Here is a 16,258-nt window from a genome sequence, read left to right on the forward strand (position 1 = left end):
GTATGTGGAGTGTGAGGCCACAGGGCAAAAAGGAGAGGAAGAATCTGCATTTCTTTGTTCTTTATGGTGAGTCTACTTACCTTGAGGTCGCGGTGGACCACGCCCATCTGGTGGCAGTGGAGCACAGCCTCTAGGATCTGCTGAATGCAATGACTGCATGCAAACACCAGGGGGCCATGGGTTAGTGACAAGCTACCACTCACTGTCTGTGGCTGTGAGCTCGCTTTGACACTCGGGGAGCCGCTGGCCATGTGGGTGTGGTGACTGTACAGCAATGTGGCAACCGACTAAGCTGGGCAACTGACAAATATATCGGCTATTGCTGATGGGCTCAATCGGTGATCGTTTTTGGGGTTTTATCGTTATTTTATATTGCTAATTAAATGATCCGCCTCTGAAGGAGGGCTCTGTCGAGTGAGCTAATCCAGTAGCATAAAGAGGCCAGCAACAGCAGAGAGAGGCAGCAGGGACAAACAGCGTGTAGAGCCAGAACATTTTCACACCTCGCTCGGTGATTTAAGGATTTATTTCAACCAAACCAGAGCTGGTGACAGAACAGTGGGAAGACCGTTTCTGGTGAGTTTTATTTTGTTTCAGTCGAGTTCACAATAAAAGCTCTAGACATGTACCAGTGGGAGCTTAGACTAACTCAGAACATTTCAGGTACCTCAATGAAACTGCTTATGAAAGGTATAAGAATATTTCCTACTTTGACATCTTGTGAGTTTATTTTGTTTATCACACCAACAAATAAACTTAACAAACTCGCTGCCCGCACACATCTCTCAACTGAAACCACAGCACACACATTTGCATGAATAAACCCACAATCTGCAGGTGTTGGGTTGTTGATGGCTGTGTGGAAAATTTTAACATATCGCCCAACCCTAATGAGGAGCGCTTGTGCAAAATGAACCATTTACTCAATGCTCAAAATGTTTGGGGTTTTTCTTGCGTTGCCACGGTTGCCAGCTGATGTAAGCTGCGACAGACCCAGAGAAGAAAAGCGGAGCTGCAATTTCATCTACTGCTCACACAGCATGGCCGTCACTCTGCCCGAGTCTCAAAACAGAAGTGGTGTTAGCTCCTGGCCAGCTGGAGGCTGGACCCTGACAGACTGAGGAGGGAGACTGAGGGCTGTGGTCTGAATCTGGTTCTGCTTCTCAATAACAAGCAGTGCTCTAGAGTTTGCTCCTCCTTACTTCTGTCAAAACAACAAACTAGAATTAGAATTTCGGAACTGTTTTGATGCTGTTTACGTCATTTCCAGAGACTCTAGTGACTGGACTGAACAGTGAGACAAGAAGGCTGTTTGCAGCAGACTAGGTCTCAACTGTTCATTGTTTTTGATCAAAACTGAGATTGAGAGATCTCAATGGGAAAGCTAAACAGTGTCGTGCTATCTTTGACATCCCTTATTTACATACAATAACTGATTACAGTCACATTTTCGACATTGGTTGAAGAATTGAGGATTTCCCTCAAATAAGCCTAGAGCAGGTACAGCCACATCCAGTGGACTGCAGCTGGTAAATTCATCGGTTAAAAAAACAAAAAGAGGGTTGATGCTTGGGGTGAAACACTGCTTGAAGTTTAAGTTACTAATTCTGATGCCAAATCAGCATTTTTATAATAAACGTTGCTGCTTTCAGACCCAAAACTGTGGTACTTGGACAATTTTAGAGTCAAAATTTGGAGTACAAATTGTCATACATTTTTGCAGATGGTACTTAGAGCCACAAAACATTGGTCCTCCTCTTCCTCCTCCTCCTCTCTCAGCTGTCAGCCTCCCAGTGGCTGTGTCAGAGCATGGTTTTGGACAGATGCTACATGCACTTTGTGCTCTGGCATACAAGAGGGGCAGGCCATAATGAGATCTACCAGCCCCCCTGAGACTACATGACCTACCGCCTCCTCTCCAGCCAACCTGCCCACCATGGCCTGCAGCAGGTGGATTTGAACACACTCCTGTCAGGCTGCGGCACGTGAGGGTGACTGGTGGAGGAGAGGGTGCGGTTTTGGAGGAGGCGGCACTCAGTGAAAGGTTAATTGGTCGATTGATCAGGCAGTGGAGGAGCGAGGCAAGGTGCCACAGGTGGGCAGGCCTGTGTCTTTTTGCTGTTACTGTCGTCACTTACTAACCTTTAGGTCCCTGTGCACTATGCCATTTATGTGGCAATGATTTACACTTTCTAGAATCTGCTGTATGCAGTGACTGTGGAGGAGAGAGAGACCAGGCCAGAAGCAAAAAGGAGAGGAAGAGGGAGAACAGGTAAATGTCAAGAAACAAAGGAACAAGAACAGGCAGACAGAACACACCAAACACATGAAACAACAACACCTGATTGACAAACGCTTTAAAGGAACAGTTCAGCATTCTGGGAAATACGTTTTTTCACTTTCTTTTCAAGAGTGAGATGAGAAGATGATGCCAATCCGGATGCAGTTAGCCTAGCTTAGCATAAACACTGGAAGCAGCTCACCTGCTCTGTCCAAAGTTCATAAATCCACCTACGAACACCTCTAAAGTGTCTGCACTTACACAATGTGTCTTGTCTGTTTAATCTGAACACAAACGTTAACAATTTGAGATCAGTGAGCTTTCAGAGGTGTTAGTAGGTGTGTTTGTTTAGCAGAGCCAGGCTAGCTGTTTCCCCCTGCATCCAGTCTTTATGCTAAGCTAGGCGAACCGTGTCAGTAGCTAATGAACAGACGTGAGGCTGATCTTCATGTCACTCCTGGAAAGAAAGCTCATTGTTGAACTGGTCCTTTAAGTCATTTAACAAGTCGAGAAAAATACAAAGGACACATGCATATTCTTTTCATCTATAAAGCGCTTTCAGATGTCACCTTTAAAATCATTTTTACAAATTACTGAAATCCACTACAAACAGAATCCAGATCCTCCACACCTGAAGCAGTTGCAATACATAGGAATGAACAATTCTTAAATTCAAGCTTCAACTCATGAAGAGAAATCCAGGAGCTGCTCCGTCAAATGAGTCAAATTGAGAGAAAAATTGAAAATCTCTAAAATAATTCAAAATTAACCTTAAAAGAACCTTTGATGGAAACGCTCAGAGATTGAGCTGCTTCCCTTTAGTTTCCTGACTTGTACAAACCATCAGACGGCTCTTTTTGGAGTGGATTTTTAATAAAAGGGTCAGGAGATAAAATTGGGAAAAGTACATCCATAATCAAAAGGACAAAGGTAGAACGAGAAATGTAGAAAGAGAGGTTTCGGGTAAAAGGCATATCAAAGGCAGCACAACAGGAAACATATTTGCACTGTTCTATCCACTGCATAATCAGGAGGGAGTGTATTTTACGTGTGTGTGTGTGTGTCAAATACATGCGTATAGGAAGGGGAACACACTTTCATGACTATGTGTATGATTTTAACTGTTCTGTACTGCGTATCTGCTTGAATATGCCTTCTGTGCCAAAGTAGACTGAATGGGTTTCACGTCACATTTATTCGGTAAAATTCAGAAATATCAACACAGCGGAGCATTACACTGACCTGGCATCAGCTTCGCTGTAGTACTCCCTGGCAACGATGTCCTCAAACAACTCCCCGCCGGTAACTCTGCGGGAGACAGAAACGGAGCGACGGACGGCAACAGAGTGAGAAAATATATGGCTGGAAAAGAAGTGAACATCATGCGTCCGGAGAGGAACACAGGCTTGATAATGCTGCACAGTAACAAATCTGATCCAGAAGAGATTTGTTTTTCCAGACCAACTGGGTCAAATATTGGTGTTGTGCCTCAGTGGTGAAATCACTACAATAATATATTCCTGCAGATATGGTCAGAATATGGACACTGTTTATTCAGCTGGAAGAGATTTCCATGTCTTTCCATGAGGTTAGGGATAAGAGCCAGAGTGCTTTTCCAAGTGAGCAAATCAGACTGGAATATCTCTAACAGGACTGAGGCGCAGTATTAACAGAGCACAACACATTATGCTATGATTCAGCTTCTGGAGCTCGGAGAATGACAAGTTCATCTGTAGTAGATGTCAATCCACGAGTAAAGTAGCTGAGCCCAGGAGGAAGCTGGGGCACACAACTCTATATATAGAATACACACACATAGTGGATCCTACAATTCCCATGATGCAACGTTTATGGTAGATTCTCATGTCTTTCAAACTCTGCTCACACTTTTAGAAATCCGTCTCCCAGCTCGAGCCAAAATAACAACATCATCAGGGTTATTAGCTCAGAAAGTAGCACTGACCATGGAAAGTAAACTTCCTGTCCAACATCAGTGGAGTTTCCTTTCTACGGTTTAAAAGTGGACCAGTGGGTCAATTTGCACAAAATGAAATGGAGAATGACTTGATAGATATTTTAAGCCCAAAGCTTTTCCATGGCTTGTGGAAAACATTACCACTTTCAGTCTTCAGGGCTTTCGCGCAACTTTTAATGACTTCCATGTTGTGACAAATTCAGTTGTGAAAAGGCTCGCAGAGTCCCAGTGTTGCTGTTGGCCCTCATTCAGCAGCCAGGAAGTGACCCAAATATGAAGTGTACTATGATTTCCTCTGATGCCGCACGCTCCGCCAATCTGTTACAATGCTTTCACTCAACTCAATGAATATAAGGTCAATAAGCTCCCTTCTCCGTTCATTGGTTGATTCCTGTCACCAGACTGCAGTGCTGTTGTGTCTTGTCACGTTTTCTATTAAGGAAAAAAAGGAAATCTTTTTAGCTGCGTGTTGTCTTTTAGCCAAGAAGGAACACCCTCTGTTCTTTTTCTCATCGCCCAGAGTCAAACTAAATGCAGCGTTTAAGATCATTTTGAAGCAATTTCCTCTCTGGCTGCCAAATTAGAACGCAAACAGCAGCTGAAAATACACGGGAGAGAGGAGAAGTGAAGGAGATGGCGCGCTGTGGAGGATGAAGGGGAGGAGGGAGAGATCTGAAGGAAGGGAGATTAAATGAAGTGTCAGACAGGATGTTAGGGTCACAATGAGAAAACAATAGTGATGTATTTGTTAACGAATTGGGTACTACAGATGCAGAATTACAGAAAAAGAGCTTGATGAGTTTAAAAAAGGGCATTTCCATTTAAGCCCATGCCACTCTTAAGGTGTGCTCACAAACTGAGTACAACATGCACGCCATGAACGTTCTCGCCATTGTCTGTAGGAATCCAGGGAAAACCCTGGTGCATGTATGGAGCAATCTGATGCGGTCATATATTGTATGTGCTCAAGCATGCGTGCCATGATTCTGTGCAGCGTGTGGACGTGATGAGGGGGATGACTGAACACACGCTGTCGCTGAGACAGATGGAGCAAAGAGGCGACCGCGTCACGTCTAATCTCCCATGGTGCCCCGGTGACGGGAGATCTGATTGGCAGCTGCCAGGTTTTACCTCTCCTGAGCATAATGTGGCTGTGTGTTTGGCCCTTGTTTAACCATGCAGAGGGTCCTGTTCAGGTGCAACAATGTGATGTGCAAAATGAAAGTCCAGCACTTACAAGTCAAAGACCAGATAGTGGAATCCTTCCTCTGATATGCTGTCATGGAGCCGCACTGTGAGGGAGAGAGAGGCAGAAATCAAAGGTATTTAATTATGTAAAATACTCCAGGCAACCTGCCACACTGGCAGCAGCAGGAAACTGTGTGAATTAAGAGCACTTTCATTTAACCGCAACCTGAGCACTGAACACCAGTGAACCGTTCTCTTCCCTCAGCGTGAAGAGCGGCTGAGAGTTTTAGACAGCACGGGTGAATTTAGCACTCTCTGCTCGTTGCCGTTTCAGGCACATCGCATCCCAGGTCCAAAGTGACGCAAAACAAATGACAGTGAATAATCAAACAGATCAGTGACGCAAGGTTGTGAAACAGCAAGGTGTCAAAGTCGGCTTTGATTTTCTTCATCTGTATTCATGATTATATATTAATGATGACGGCCTTCAGCAGTCTGTCACTGTTAAACAATTCCAGGTAAATGCAAAAAATGGTAAATGGACTGCACTTATATAACACTTTTCTACTCTCACACACACACAAATGGTGAAGGAGACGCCATCAGGAGGAACTTACAGTGTTCAGGTTCATGCCCAGGAACACTTCGACACGTGGAGCCGGGGATTGAACCATCGGCCACAGCTAATACAGCTACAGCTAATACAGCTAATACCGGCAATTTAAGGAAAGCTGTGTTCATATTAACTCAGTTACGCACATCTACACCTGGAAGCTGCTCAGTACAACCACACAGCTTCACTTAAGACAGAGTCAGGCTAGCACTTATTCCTCTGTTCTGTTCTTCTATAGAGGATATGATCAGCACATATAGGAGCTTAAACTGTATAATTCTGTGTGCTGGACATTTTTCTGAATTCCCCAGTGCTCCCACCCCTTCTTGCAACATCAAAGTGTGTTGTCACCACTCCACCAGATGAAAAGAAAAACCAAACATTTTGCATGGCGGCTTACACTCGTCTTTATCCCACGAACGGCTTTTGGCACGGAGATGTCCTTTTTTGCTTTTTGTTCCTGCAACATTATTCCTGAGAGGCGCTTTCAAATACACTATTCATCCTACTGTCAAGGACAAATGCTGTTCCTCCAACCACACCACAGCGTGCAAATGAACACTGCCAGTGCAACAACCAAAATACAAGCATATATAGACACACTGCATCAACAAAACCACTTCCATATTGTTCATTTTTATGGGCTCTTGGCTATCAGGTAGCTTACGTCTTTCAATGGATGTGCTGTAAAGTGAAATCTTGAGCCGATTTTCCTGAGGTTACACCAATTTTGTAAAGATTTTTTTTACAAACACCATTTTTTTTTTCTTGGCATCTTGAAGATGCATTTGGCACAATAAGCACCTAAGTGTTGGCACTCCAATATAATGACTGGAAATCGGTCTTAAAAAAACAGATGCCGCTCAAACAGTTTTTTCAGCCCCCATGTGTTCTCAGAGCAGATTCATCATCCAAAATAAATTATTAACAATATTCACTTTCATCCTCTCTCAGAGGCTGCGGATCCATAAACACACTATATGGAGGAACATGTGTGGATCGTCATACACGCTTCTGAAATAATAATGTGAGCCTATATTCAGCTACATGGTTTGAATGGTCATAGTAAGAACACTAAAGCTTACAGGTATGTAGTTTCATATTTGACTTGCATTAAATCTACAAATATTTTGAATTTATTCATCTGAAATGAAAAAAAGTAAATGTTAAAATAAAACATACAACTACTTTACTGACGTGCATAGGTTAGACTAAACTCTTACAATAGATTCGATATTAGATATTTAAATAACTATAGATCATTATCCTAAATGTCACATATGCAAATAGCCACCATGCCTCTGCTCTTGACTTGGATGGCAGATACTGCACTGTGCACATCACTCCCGCTGCTCTATTTTTAGCAGTAAGGTGCCCTGAATGAGCATGAATATCAGGGAGCAGGGCTGTCTCTTCCACTTTGTTGAACAAGAAGAGGATGAAGGCAGCACAGAGGTAAGAACGCTGCCAACAGTGAGGTTTCACTAAGCCAATTAGCTGCACTGCCTAATGGACATGAAATGACACGGCGTGAAGTGAAGGGGGCCAAACTGAGACTAACATGATGCCTCTGACAGGGCCTGAGTAGCTACAGTAGCATTAGTTCAGGGGTTAAAGCTGCTCTGATCTCTAGCTTTGGAACTTTCTCATTTCAGCCTGATGGAGGCAGCTTGAATTGACTGCGAGCACAAACCTGTGGAAATGTATTCTCAACATATTAGTGGCAGTCATGGATCAGATGAAACCTCCAAGCAAAAGATAGTCCAGCATCAAGCGAACACTTCAAAAACTAGTTTCATCTTTAATAGACCGCCACTGAAATCCAACCCTAGACCGGTCAGGTTAGTAAACATAATCAATTATCCATTTTCCATTTAGAGCCACCATAATGCAATATGGCTAAGACTGATTTTGGCTCCGTGTTATAATACCAGACAATGACTGGTTAGTGTTTAGCTTCTTATCAGGTCAGTAGGAACACATCAGCTGCCATTTCCAATATTTTCCCTGAATAAAAAGGACTCTATTAGCAACAGACCAGCAGTGAAAGATGGATCGTACTGTTAGTGAGTGAGACTGTATGAATATAAAGTGGGATACTTCTGTAAAAAAGTGCTCAAGAATGGCCGGAGCATGAAAAGATTAAAGAAGGGAAAGATGCCCCTGTGGGGCTTCTCTGACGCGCCCGTTAGCTCGTCTCCTGATTGACATCTGAGAGATGGAGCACCATGACGACCTGAAAGGAACGAGGGCTTTCCCAGAGCTGGATGCTGTGTGAGTGGGATAGTAATGAGAGCAGCGCTACCTGCTACCAGCCAATCGCCATCCGACGGGAGACAGGCCGGTCTCAAAAGGAGGGGAAGTGCGCGCACACGTTCGAACAGGTCGTAAGGAGAAGTTCCGGTGACGTCAATGGTGGAACCAGTCAGTGCTCATGCTGTGTGTTGTAGGAGGGTTTCACGAAACATTAGGCTCCTCTGTGTCAACGTGCTTTTATCATTGTGTCACTGACATTCTCTAAATCCCTCCCCCAAATACCGATTGTCCAGTCATAGCTTAGCAACCGTAACTAGGTACGGCAGGTCCACTGGAGACATTAAAAAGCCAGCCAGAGAGGACACTTTCAACACTCATGAAGCTAACCTGTAGCTAGCTAGCTTGACGGGTGTAATTTCAGCAGACAAAAATGGACGTCTCCAGCCAGAAATAAAAAGCCAGCTTTCGTCTACCTCCGTCCAAAATCAAGGGCTATTGTTTTAAAATAAGATTTCAAGGCTTCATCTACATGTTATCATGGTAAACTGTGTGCAAACAGTGACACGGAGGGGGTCAGGGCTTAGCGGCTGTCATTAGCAACATTGCTAAAAATAAACCCAACAAGGCAATAAACGTGAGTAGTCTCTTTGAACACGAGCTCTTTATAGTGGCTTTTAACTAAGCTCCGATCAAAGGAGCCACAGTCAGAAATGAAACGACCATGCTGCACTGAAGCAACACCTTGGTTTGGTTCTGTTAACAAACGTGGCCACACAAACCTGTGAAGCAACGCTCTGTTAACCAAAGCCTCCTCTGTGGTGTCAGTTACTTCATTTCTGACACCAGGACAATAGGCCGGCAAACCTAATAACCCCCCTGTCCTCCACTAGTTTGTCGCTCCCACCCCATGATGCCTCATCTTCACTAAAAGAAAACAGACCAAACAACATGTAAAAGCCAGTTTTCAGTGTGTGGCGAGGTCGTTACTGAGGTGGTAATTATAGTTTCTTGCCCTTTGTGGCTCCCAAAGCAAGGAGGGAGGAGAGAGAGAGCTGTGTGTGTGTGTGTGTGTGTGTGTGTTGTGGAAGGGGGAAGGGAGCCATGTACGCAGATGTTCGTTATTTGTAGACACTGAACGAGCCAGAGTTTATAGTGGTTAAGTGTTTACTTGTATTAATCAGGCTGTGGGGACATAATTCTGTTCAAGCACTCATATTGTGGGGACTCACTTCTCATCTGGAGACAGAAGCAGGACCTGGTGAAGTCGGGCATGTATCCTTAAGGTATTAATGCTTAGAGTCTCTTGGGAATGAAATTAGGTGCTCCCTCCCACTCAAAGTGAGGGTCTACAGCTGTGAGTATGCCTCATCAGAAGTGCTTGTTGGATGGCTGAATACCTTCTGAAACCTTGCCTCACACCACCTTCACACCATGACTGGCCAGCTTTGCAGAGGTGAAAAAGGAGCCAGGGTTTGAACTTTTTTTTTTTTCAAGAGTGCAACACTATGAATGCCTCACAGGACAGTCTGTCTCACATATCCCCCTCTGCTGCAGGCTTTCTTTGAGAGAGTGGTCGTTTGCACAGCTATATACACTTCTGCCTTCCGTATACAGGGACAACAAGACAAGGTTGGGGTTTGGTGACATGAGAGATGATCTTAGAGTAACCTACCAGGAATGTGTGCTTGCATGTATTTGATTGGGCATGCTGCACCTTACCACATGACTATGCGTTGAGGTTAGACTCTGCGTTGGCACGCTGTGGCCTGATCTACATTAATGAAGGGGCTATGGGTTGTTTTAAGCGTAGAAGATGTCATATGTTGAATCGACTGTAAAGCCCATTTAAGGCAAAGTCGCAAAACAAACAAAGTGACAAATTAACTGTGTGTGCATGTACAGTATGTGTGAGCACGATATGGTCAAAAATGTGTACAGTTAGTTGATGATCAATTGGCCATTGCATACAGTAAATAGCTATGTATAGAGGAAAACATACTCTGGCTTTATTGCAGATATAGTGCGCTGTCTAAAGCAGCACAAATGTAAATCCACTGTACAGCGTAAATAATAGATGTACATCTGTGAAGCCATCTTCAGGCTAACCTTTGTACGTTTCCAAATAAATGGCGGGATATGTATTAAATATAAGCTCTCCTTGTGACATGGTGAGAGGGAGCACAGAAAGCACATATAATGGAAGTATGAGTTACCTATGTTGGGATGCTTGAGCAGACGGCATATCCTGGCCTCTCGCTCCAGCTTCTGATGATCTGTGGAGGCAAACACAACACATCTGTCACACTCATGCGAGCCCTCCTGAAATTCTTCATATCTCGTCAACAGTACGTGTTAGCTGGTCTAAACTGTATGGTGAGGTTGCAATATGGCCCAATTCTCTGTTCTATTAAAGCTTTTATGCACTTTTATGTGACATATACTGAAGAAGAACTCAATAAACAGTGTATTTTTGATTAAACAAAGACGAAAAGTGAGGAGCAGCAAGTCAAAGCATCTGTGTTAATGCATCTGTGATTTAACATCTGGAAGTAACAGATGCAAAAGAAGAAAAAGAGACACATAATATGACAATGAAAGCCACTTCAGCGAAAGCAGAAAAAGAGGACTGCAGCAAATTAGCAGATGCTTCTGCTTTTAGCACCACGAAACCAAAACATGACCTTTATGACCAGCAATATCACATGAGCATTATTTTTCACTTTATTTCTATGACATCATTGCACTTCCTCAGCCGTCTGCTTCAATAATATTACACTGGCACTCTGCGGCTCACCGCAGGACCGCTGCACTGTATTTAAACTGAAGCAGTCAATGTGATGCTCGGATTTCTAACTCAAATTAAATTACAGCAATAGTTTTTGACATGAAGCTCACTTTTTACCATGAAAATAGCGGTTTGTGTAGTTTGTCCAAAAACTGTCTTGTTATAATTTCCTAAAGTGCAACGTGATGTCTTCTTCTGTCCGTCTAACAATGCAAAACACAAAGATATCCAGCTTATCATCGTGTATGACAAAGAAAAGCATCAAATCCTCACACGTGAGAGGGTGCAACGACCAAATACTGGCACTTTTGCTTAAAAATATGACTGAAACATTTAATTAGAGATTCATTTTCATTCATTGCAGCAGCTCCAGCTGTGTGGAAGCCATCGTCAGTGTCACTGAAGATAAATATAAGATAAATATATTAGAAATATATATACATGTATATATAAGTGTGTGTATATATATCTTCATGTTGTTAAATACAGGTCTTTTATTTGACTCGCAGCAGATAGGCCTTGTTACTGCCAACCTGAGAGGATGTGAAGTAGATAAATATTAACATCCACTTACGGGAATTTGCTCTTCAGAGAAGCACACTCACTGGAGGGTTTCCATCATAGGGACTATTTTCTGCCAACGCTACACTTTTCTGATTCATGTGCATTGCGTCCGTTGTTGTTGTCGAACAGAACAGCACTTGAGTTTTTCCAATCGTTGCTCAGAATAATGCAGTTCAATGTGTGAGGTGGGGTCTCTCAGGAATACCACAAATCATTGCAGGGAGTTCCTGTTTCTCCTTTAACATCACGAGTCATATAACTCAACAAACTACAACGTGTCCCTTCGCGTCCTTCGGGTAAAATCTAATCAAATGCTGGCACTTTGATTTTGCATTCAGTCTTTTCACTGTGATACCACATTAGACGTAGCCTTTAAAAACATCCGCGTTTAAGCGGCATCTCTCAGTGAAAAGGTTGACAGAAGTCGCGGTTTACAAATGAATGCAGAAGACAGGTCGATTTTATCCCAAATCACTTGGAAACCATGGCAATACCACCAAAAAACAAAACAACGGCGAACAAAACTCAGCTCAGACATTTAAGAGGTGTCACTGGGGTCGTCTCCAATTCAGCTGATTTGCTATTCAAATGAAGAGGCTTTGAAGATGTTCAATTACTGGAGACTAAGTTACCCAAAAGACTGTTGAATATTTAATAAAACAGCTCTTGTTAAAGTATGTATTATTCACCACAGTGGATCATAAGTGGGCTTGACACAGCCATATTAAAGAAGTGTATGTAGATCATTCACTACAATAGGGTGAGAGATACTCCCTTCAAATAATATGATACTGCAGGATATTTTTTCAATCATGATGTTAATGAAGGTTTCATTAAATATAGTAACATACATATTATAGGGGATTGCGGCAGATCTAAACATAACCAAAGCAGCAATACATCAACACATCAATACTGTTAAACTGTGATATGACGAATATTTAGCCACTAACAGCGAATATCAATTGCCACAGACAAATGGCCCTGCTGTAGTGCTGAAATTTATTATATATTGTATTTGTGCTTTACATATTGTGTGCTATTTAATGGCCATCTCTCCACTGATTTTGTGTTTTTTACTGGTCTCTAGATACAGACCAGATCAAAATGCTGCCATGGAAATTTAACACTTGGTTCTCCAATAAGCCGTGAGTATGAACTATGACGGCCTTCTGCTCCCTTCTAATCCCATTTCGGTTCCGACCAGATGTGATCACACCGTCTCCAATCGCACATCGGTTTGCAAGTCTCTAATCCCGATCAGACCAATGGGATGTGCTTTTACAGGGCCTGTAATCCTCGTGGTCGCCGGGTGAACGTCGACTTCGCTCCCTCTCTCCCCATCATCCTTTCCATCCGCTGGATGGCACGCTGCTAATCTGTGACATAACAGGATTTGCAGCATGAGTGGCGCTCGCTCGCCATCTCCAGCCTCACTGCAACCGTGGGCAACTGATCTTTTCCTTGACATGCTCGTTTACATTTCCTTCCTTTGGGAAGACACTCAAATGATCTTTAACTTATGTTTGACATTTGTGCACTGCAATGTCTTCTTACTTATCAACATACTACATATACAGTATGACCTAACTGCAATAGGACTTGAATCTCTTTTCTATGGAAGGAGCTAAAAAGAAATTCAACAGATTTGTTTGTTTCTTAGTTCTTATTTGACCTGTGTTGTTCTCCATCTTCTCTTACTGTAGTTCCTCAGGTACAGCACAATAACTTAAGTATAAGCCAAAAGATAAGCCAAAATGTGTAAGACTGGAGGCAGACCATGTGAAGCATTACATTTACATCTGCACACAGGTACAGCGTTTACAGCCTGTATTTGGTCTCAGTCCTCGAACAGGAGGCTCCTCGGCTTGACCACCCACGGCCACTCCACCTCGCCACAGCACAGAGTGCAACCCCTCGACCCCGAGATCATAAATCCAAGTCCCGGGTGTGATTCGCTCTGGAGCTGGCCCATTTAGAAAACCCAGATGAGCTCGCCACCAGGCCGGCGAAAACGAGGACAGCAGCTATTTTCAATGCAGCCGACCGATCAGATGAGCTGCTTCCACGGTGCTGTAGAGCAGCACAGGTGTTTCCACACGCAGGTTCAGTCACTTAAAAAATAATCCCTCAGTGTGCCCACACACACACACACACACACATCTGGGAGCACTATCCTAACATTATCTCATTTAAAACCAGACGAAGAGTAAAGAACCTGCCCTTTGACCAGTGAGTACGCAGAAAAAATCCTCACCTTTTCACCTGCTGTTAATAAAGTAATAGGTGAGTAATGGAGTTTGGTGCCAAGAGACTGAGAGAGTGAATGTGATACTAAAAAAAAAGGAAAACAAGGGGATAGAAAACACCTCTGCTGCACCACACTGCCAACACACACAGCCTAATGCTTTTTCTTTCTTTATGCCCCTTAGCAACAGCTCCCCTCTCATTTCCTGGCTCTCACCTTTAAACACTCGCTCCGCTTTTCATCTACCTATCAGCATTCCTTCCTTTTTGAATAGCCAGACACAAATAAAGATCATGATGCTGGAACTCTAGGCATGCAAAGATACGTGTCAACATGTTTTCTGTATGTCGCTCATGCACATTGATCAAACTGAGATTCAGGACAAGACAGAAAAAAAATACGTTTAGAAGAAAAAGCAAAAAGGCTCTGAGCAACATCTGTACAGGTTTTCCCTGAGCTTCATCTAGAATGGTTATCCTTTAACGGCAAAACTAGGTATGCTCTAGTCAAGCACAGCAATCACAAAACTCTTTCCAGCATCGCTCTACTGATCCTTGTTTCCTTTTAAGAGTGGCAGAGAGCCCAACCACACATCCTCAGAAACCTGAGCACACCGGCTCATGAATAACATAACACCTTCGGGGATGCAAACAAGCTTTTCACCAACAATGTGCCAGTCCTCGTTGTGCAGCCACGCCGAGGGGTGGCGGGTCTCTTTCGTCGGTCTGCTCTGATTCTCGAGCTGACAGTCATCGTTAGCAGCCGTAATCATCATGCCATCACTCACTCGTGGAGCTACCGACGCAACTGGAGACCCTCAGGTGTGGGTGTGCTGGGAGGCACTGCGATAAGAGGGCTCTGTCAAAATACAATTAGCTGAAACTATTTAGGATTTTCTATGTTTGTCTTACCAGCTGCCTCAGCTGCATGTTCATAACATGGTCTGTGTCGTGCATTTAGCTGGAAGCACATTGAGTCACTGCTATGTTGATCCTCACTGAAGGCTTTGAGTCAGCAGCAAGGTTTATGTAAGGCCTTGTTCATTCATTTATCCCGCTGCCACATTTACAATAACTGACCGCTTACATTAAGGAAACTCAGGATGTCAACAGTTAACCTCCAGTCGCTTAACTACCAAGAATGCTTGACTGGTTACGGATGTGGGTCTATAGGTTAATTTGCATACAAACGCACACTCTGCTAACGGCTTCACTTAACCTGGGCTGCTGCACAGCTGTGCTGCGAAAAGCCTTTGAGGTAAAAGATGAAGGGCGCTAAATGAAGCTCGGTGTGGGTTCACTTCCTCCAGAAAGATTTATAGAGTTTGTATGCTCTAACACATTAAGAGCACGCATCCAGCTGCCATGTCCAAGGAAAAGATCAGCAAAAACATCAGCAAGTCGCTGTTAGCTCAGAGGACAAAGAGTGATGTGCGTCGGTCTGAAGCCATCACCCAGCTGGTGTGCAGGAAGATAGAGAGCGATGGCTTGGATCAGTGTGAGGGCGAGGAACTCGAAGAGCCTGAGCATGTTATGCCATCAAGAGCTACTGTGACTGAACACAGTGGAGAGGAGGGATGAGCTAAAAGTCCAGCTAACCCCGGGTGCCTTCTTTGTGAATTCTGTTTTTTGGCTCTTTTTACACTTTCTAAATGTTTTTTCCTGCTACATGGCTCGCGTTGTTGCCATAAAGCTATGCTTAACTTTACCACTCGTACCTCTGATCACATGTAGAGAAATTCAAGGAATGCAGCAGATTTTGTGAAAATGATGACTACCAGCATTAACCCCCTGCACCTGTCTATTCACACCAATTACTGTCAAGGTCTTTATCAACCCAGGGCTCCTGTCTATCTCCAGTGTGCCTGTCTAATTGGAATTCAGATCATCTGCTCCAGCATCTCAGCCTGGGCTTCAGCGAGCCAAATCCTGCTGTACAGCAATAAACACTGGCACACACGCACACATGCAGCAACTATGGCCCGCTTTAAGCCACGGGGGATATTCTAGCCAAAGCCTGGACTTAGCCACTGCAGCGGCTCAGAGACCACACAAAGGAGTCCGGCCCACACATGACGACAGCCATCAGACAGCTGACGTCGCCGCTATGGTAGGATGGTAACAAGAGCAGCAAATGCCATTAGAAAAAAACATGCGAAATGTTAGATGTAAAATCACGACTAAAAACCACACACTCAAACGCAGCAGTGAGATCTCTCTGAATGGCAACTCTGTACTGTTTGCTTGAGCGGGAGACAGCATCTATTTAAGCTCCAGCCGTCACATTTCCCTGCACGTCCGCCTGTCTGACTGTAGTTATCAGAAAGCAGGAAGCGTGGACATCATCAG

The 16,258-nt window shown here is 43.8% G+C and overlaps 1 protein-coding gene across 4 annotated transcripts in view; it reads right to left on the reverse strand.

Moving 5' to 3' along the window:
• The window catches only part of camk2d1 (calcium/calmodulin-dependent protein kinase (CaM kinase) II delta 1), an 80,906-nt gene that overhangs the window by 29,430 nt on the left and 35,218 nt on the right, over positions 1-16,258 (reverse strand). For 2 of the 4 annotated variants that reach the window (XM_041964706.1, XM_041964704.1), the window contains exons 3-6: positions 10,527-10,586; positions 5,494-5,548; positions 3,524-3,589; positions 81-153 (exon numbers count right to left, since the gene is read on the reverse strand). In XM_041964706.1, the coding sequence (XP_041820640.1) occupies positions 81-153; positions 3,524-3,589; positions 5,494-5,548; positions 10,527-10,586 (254 nt within the window). Of the gene's footprint in view, positions 1-80; positions 154-2,142; positions 2,216-3,523; positions 3,590-5,493; positions 5,549-10,526; positions 10,587-16,258 lie in introns of all 4 variants that reach the window. The other 2 variants (XM_041964705.1, XM_041964703.1) reach the window with 1 other exon arrangement.

The sequence above is a fragment of the Chelmon rostratus genome, chromosome 23, assembly GCF_017976325.1.
Source record: "Chelmon rostratus isolate fCheRos1 chromosome 23, fCheRos1.pri, whole genome shotgun sequence".
NCBI classification, from domain to species: domain Eukaryota; kingdom Metazoa; phylum Chordata; class Actinopteri; order Chaetodontiformes; family Chaetodontidae; genus Chelmon; species Chelmon rostratus.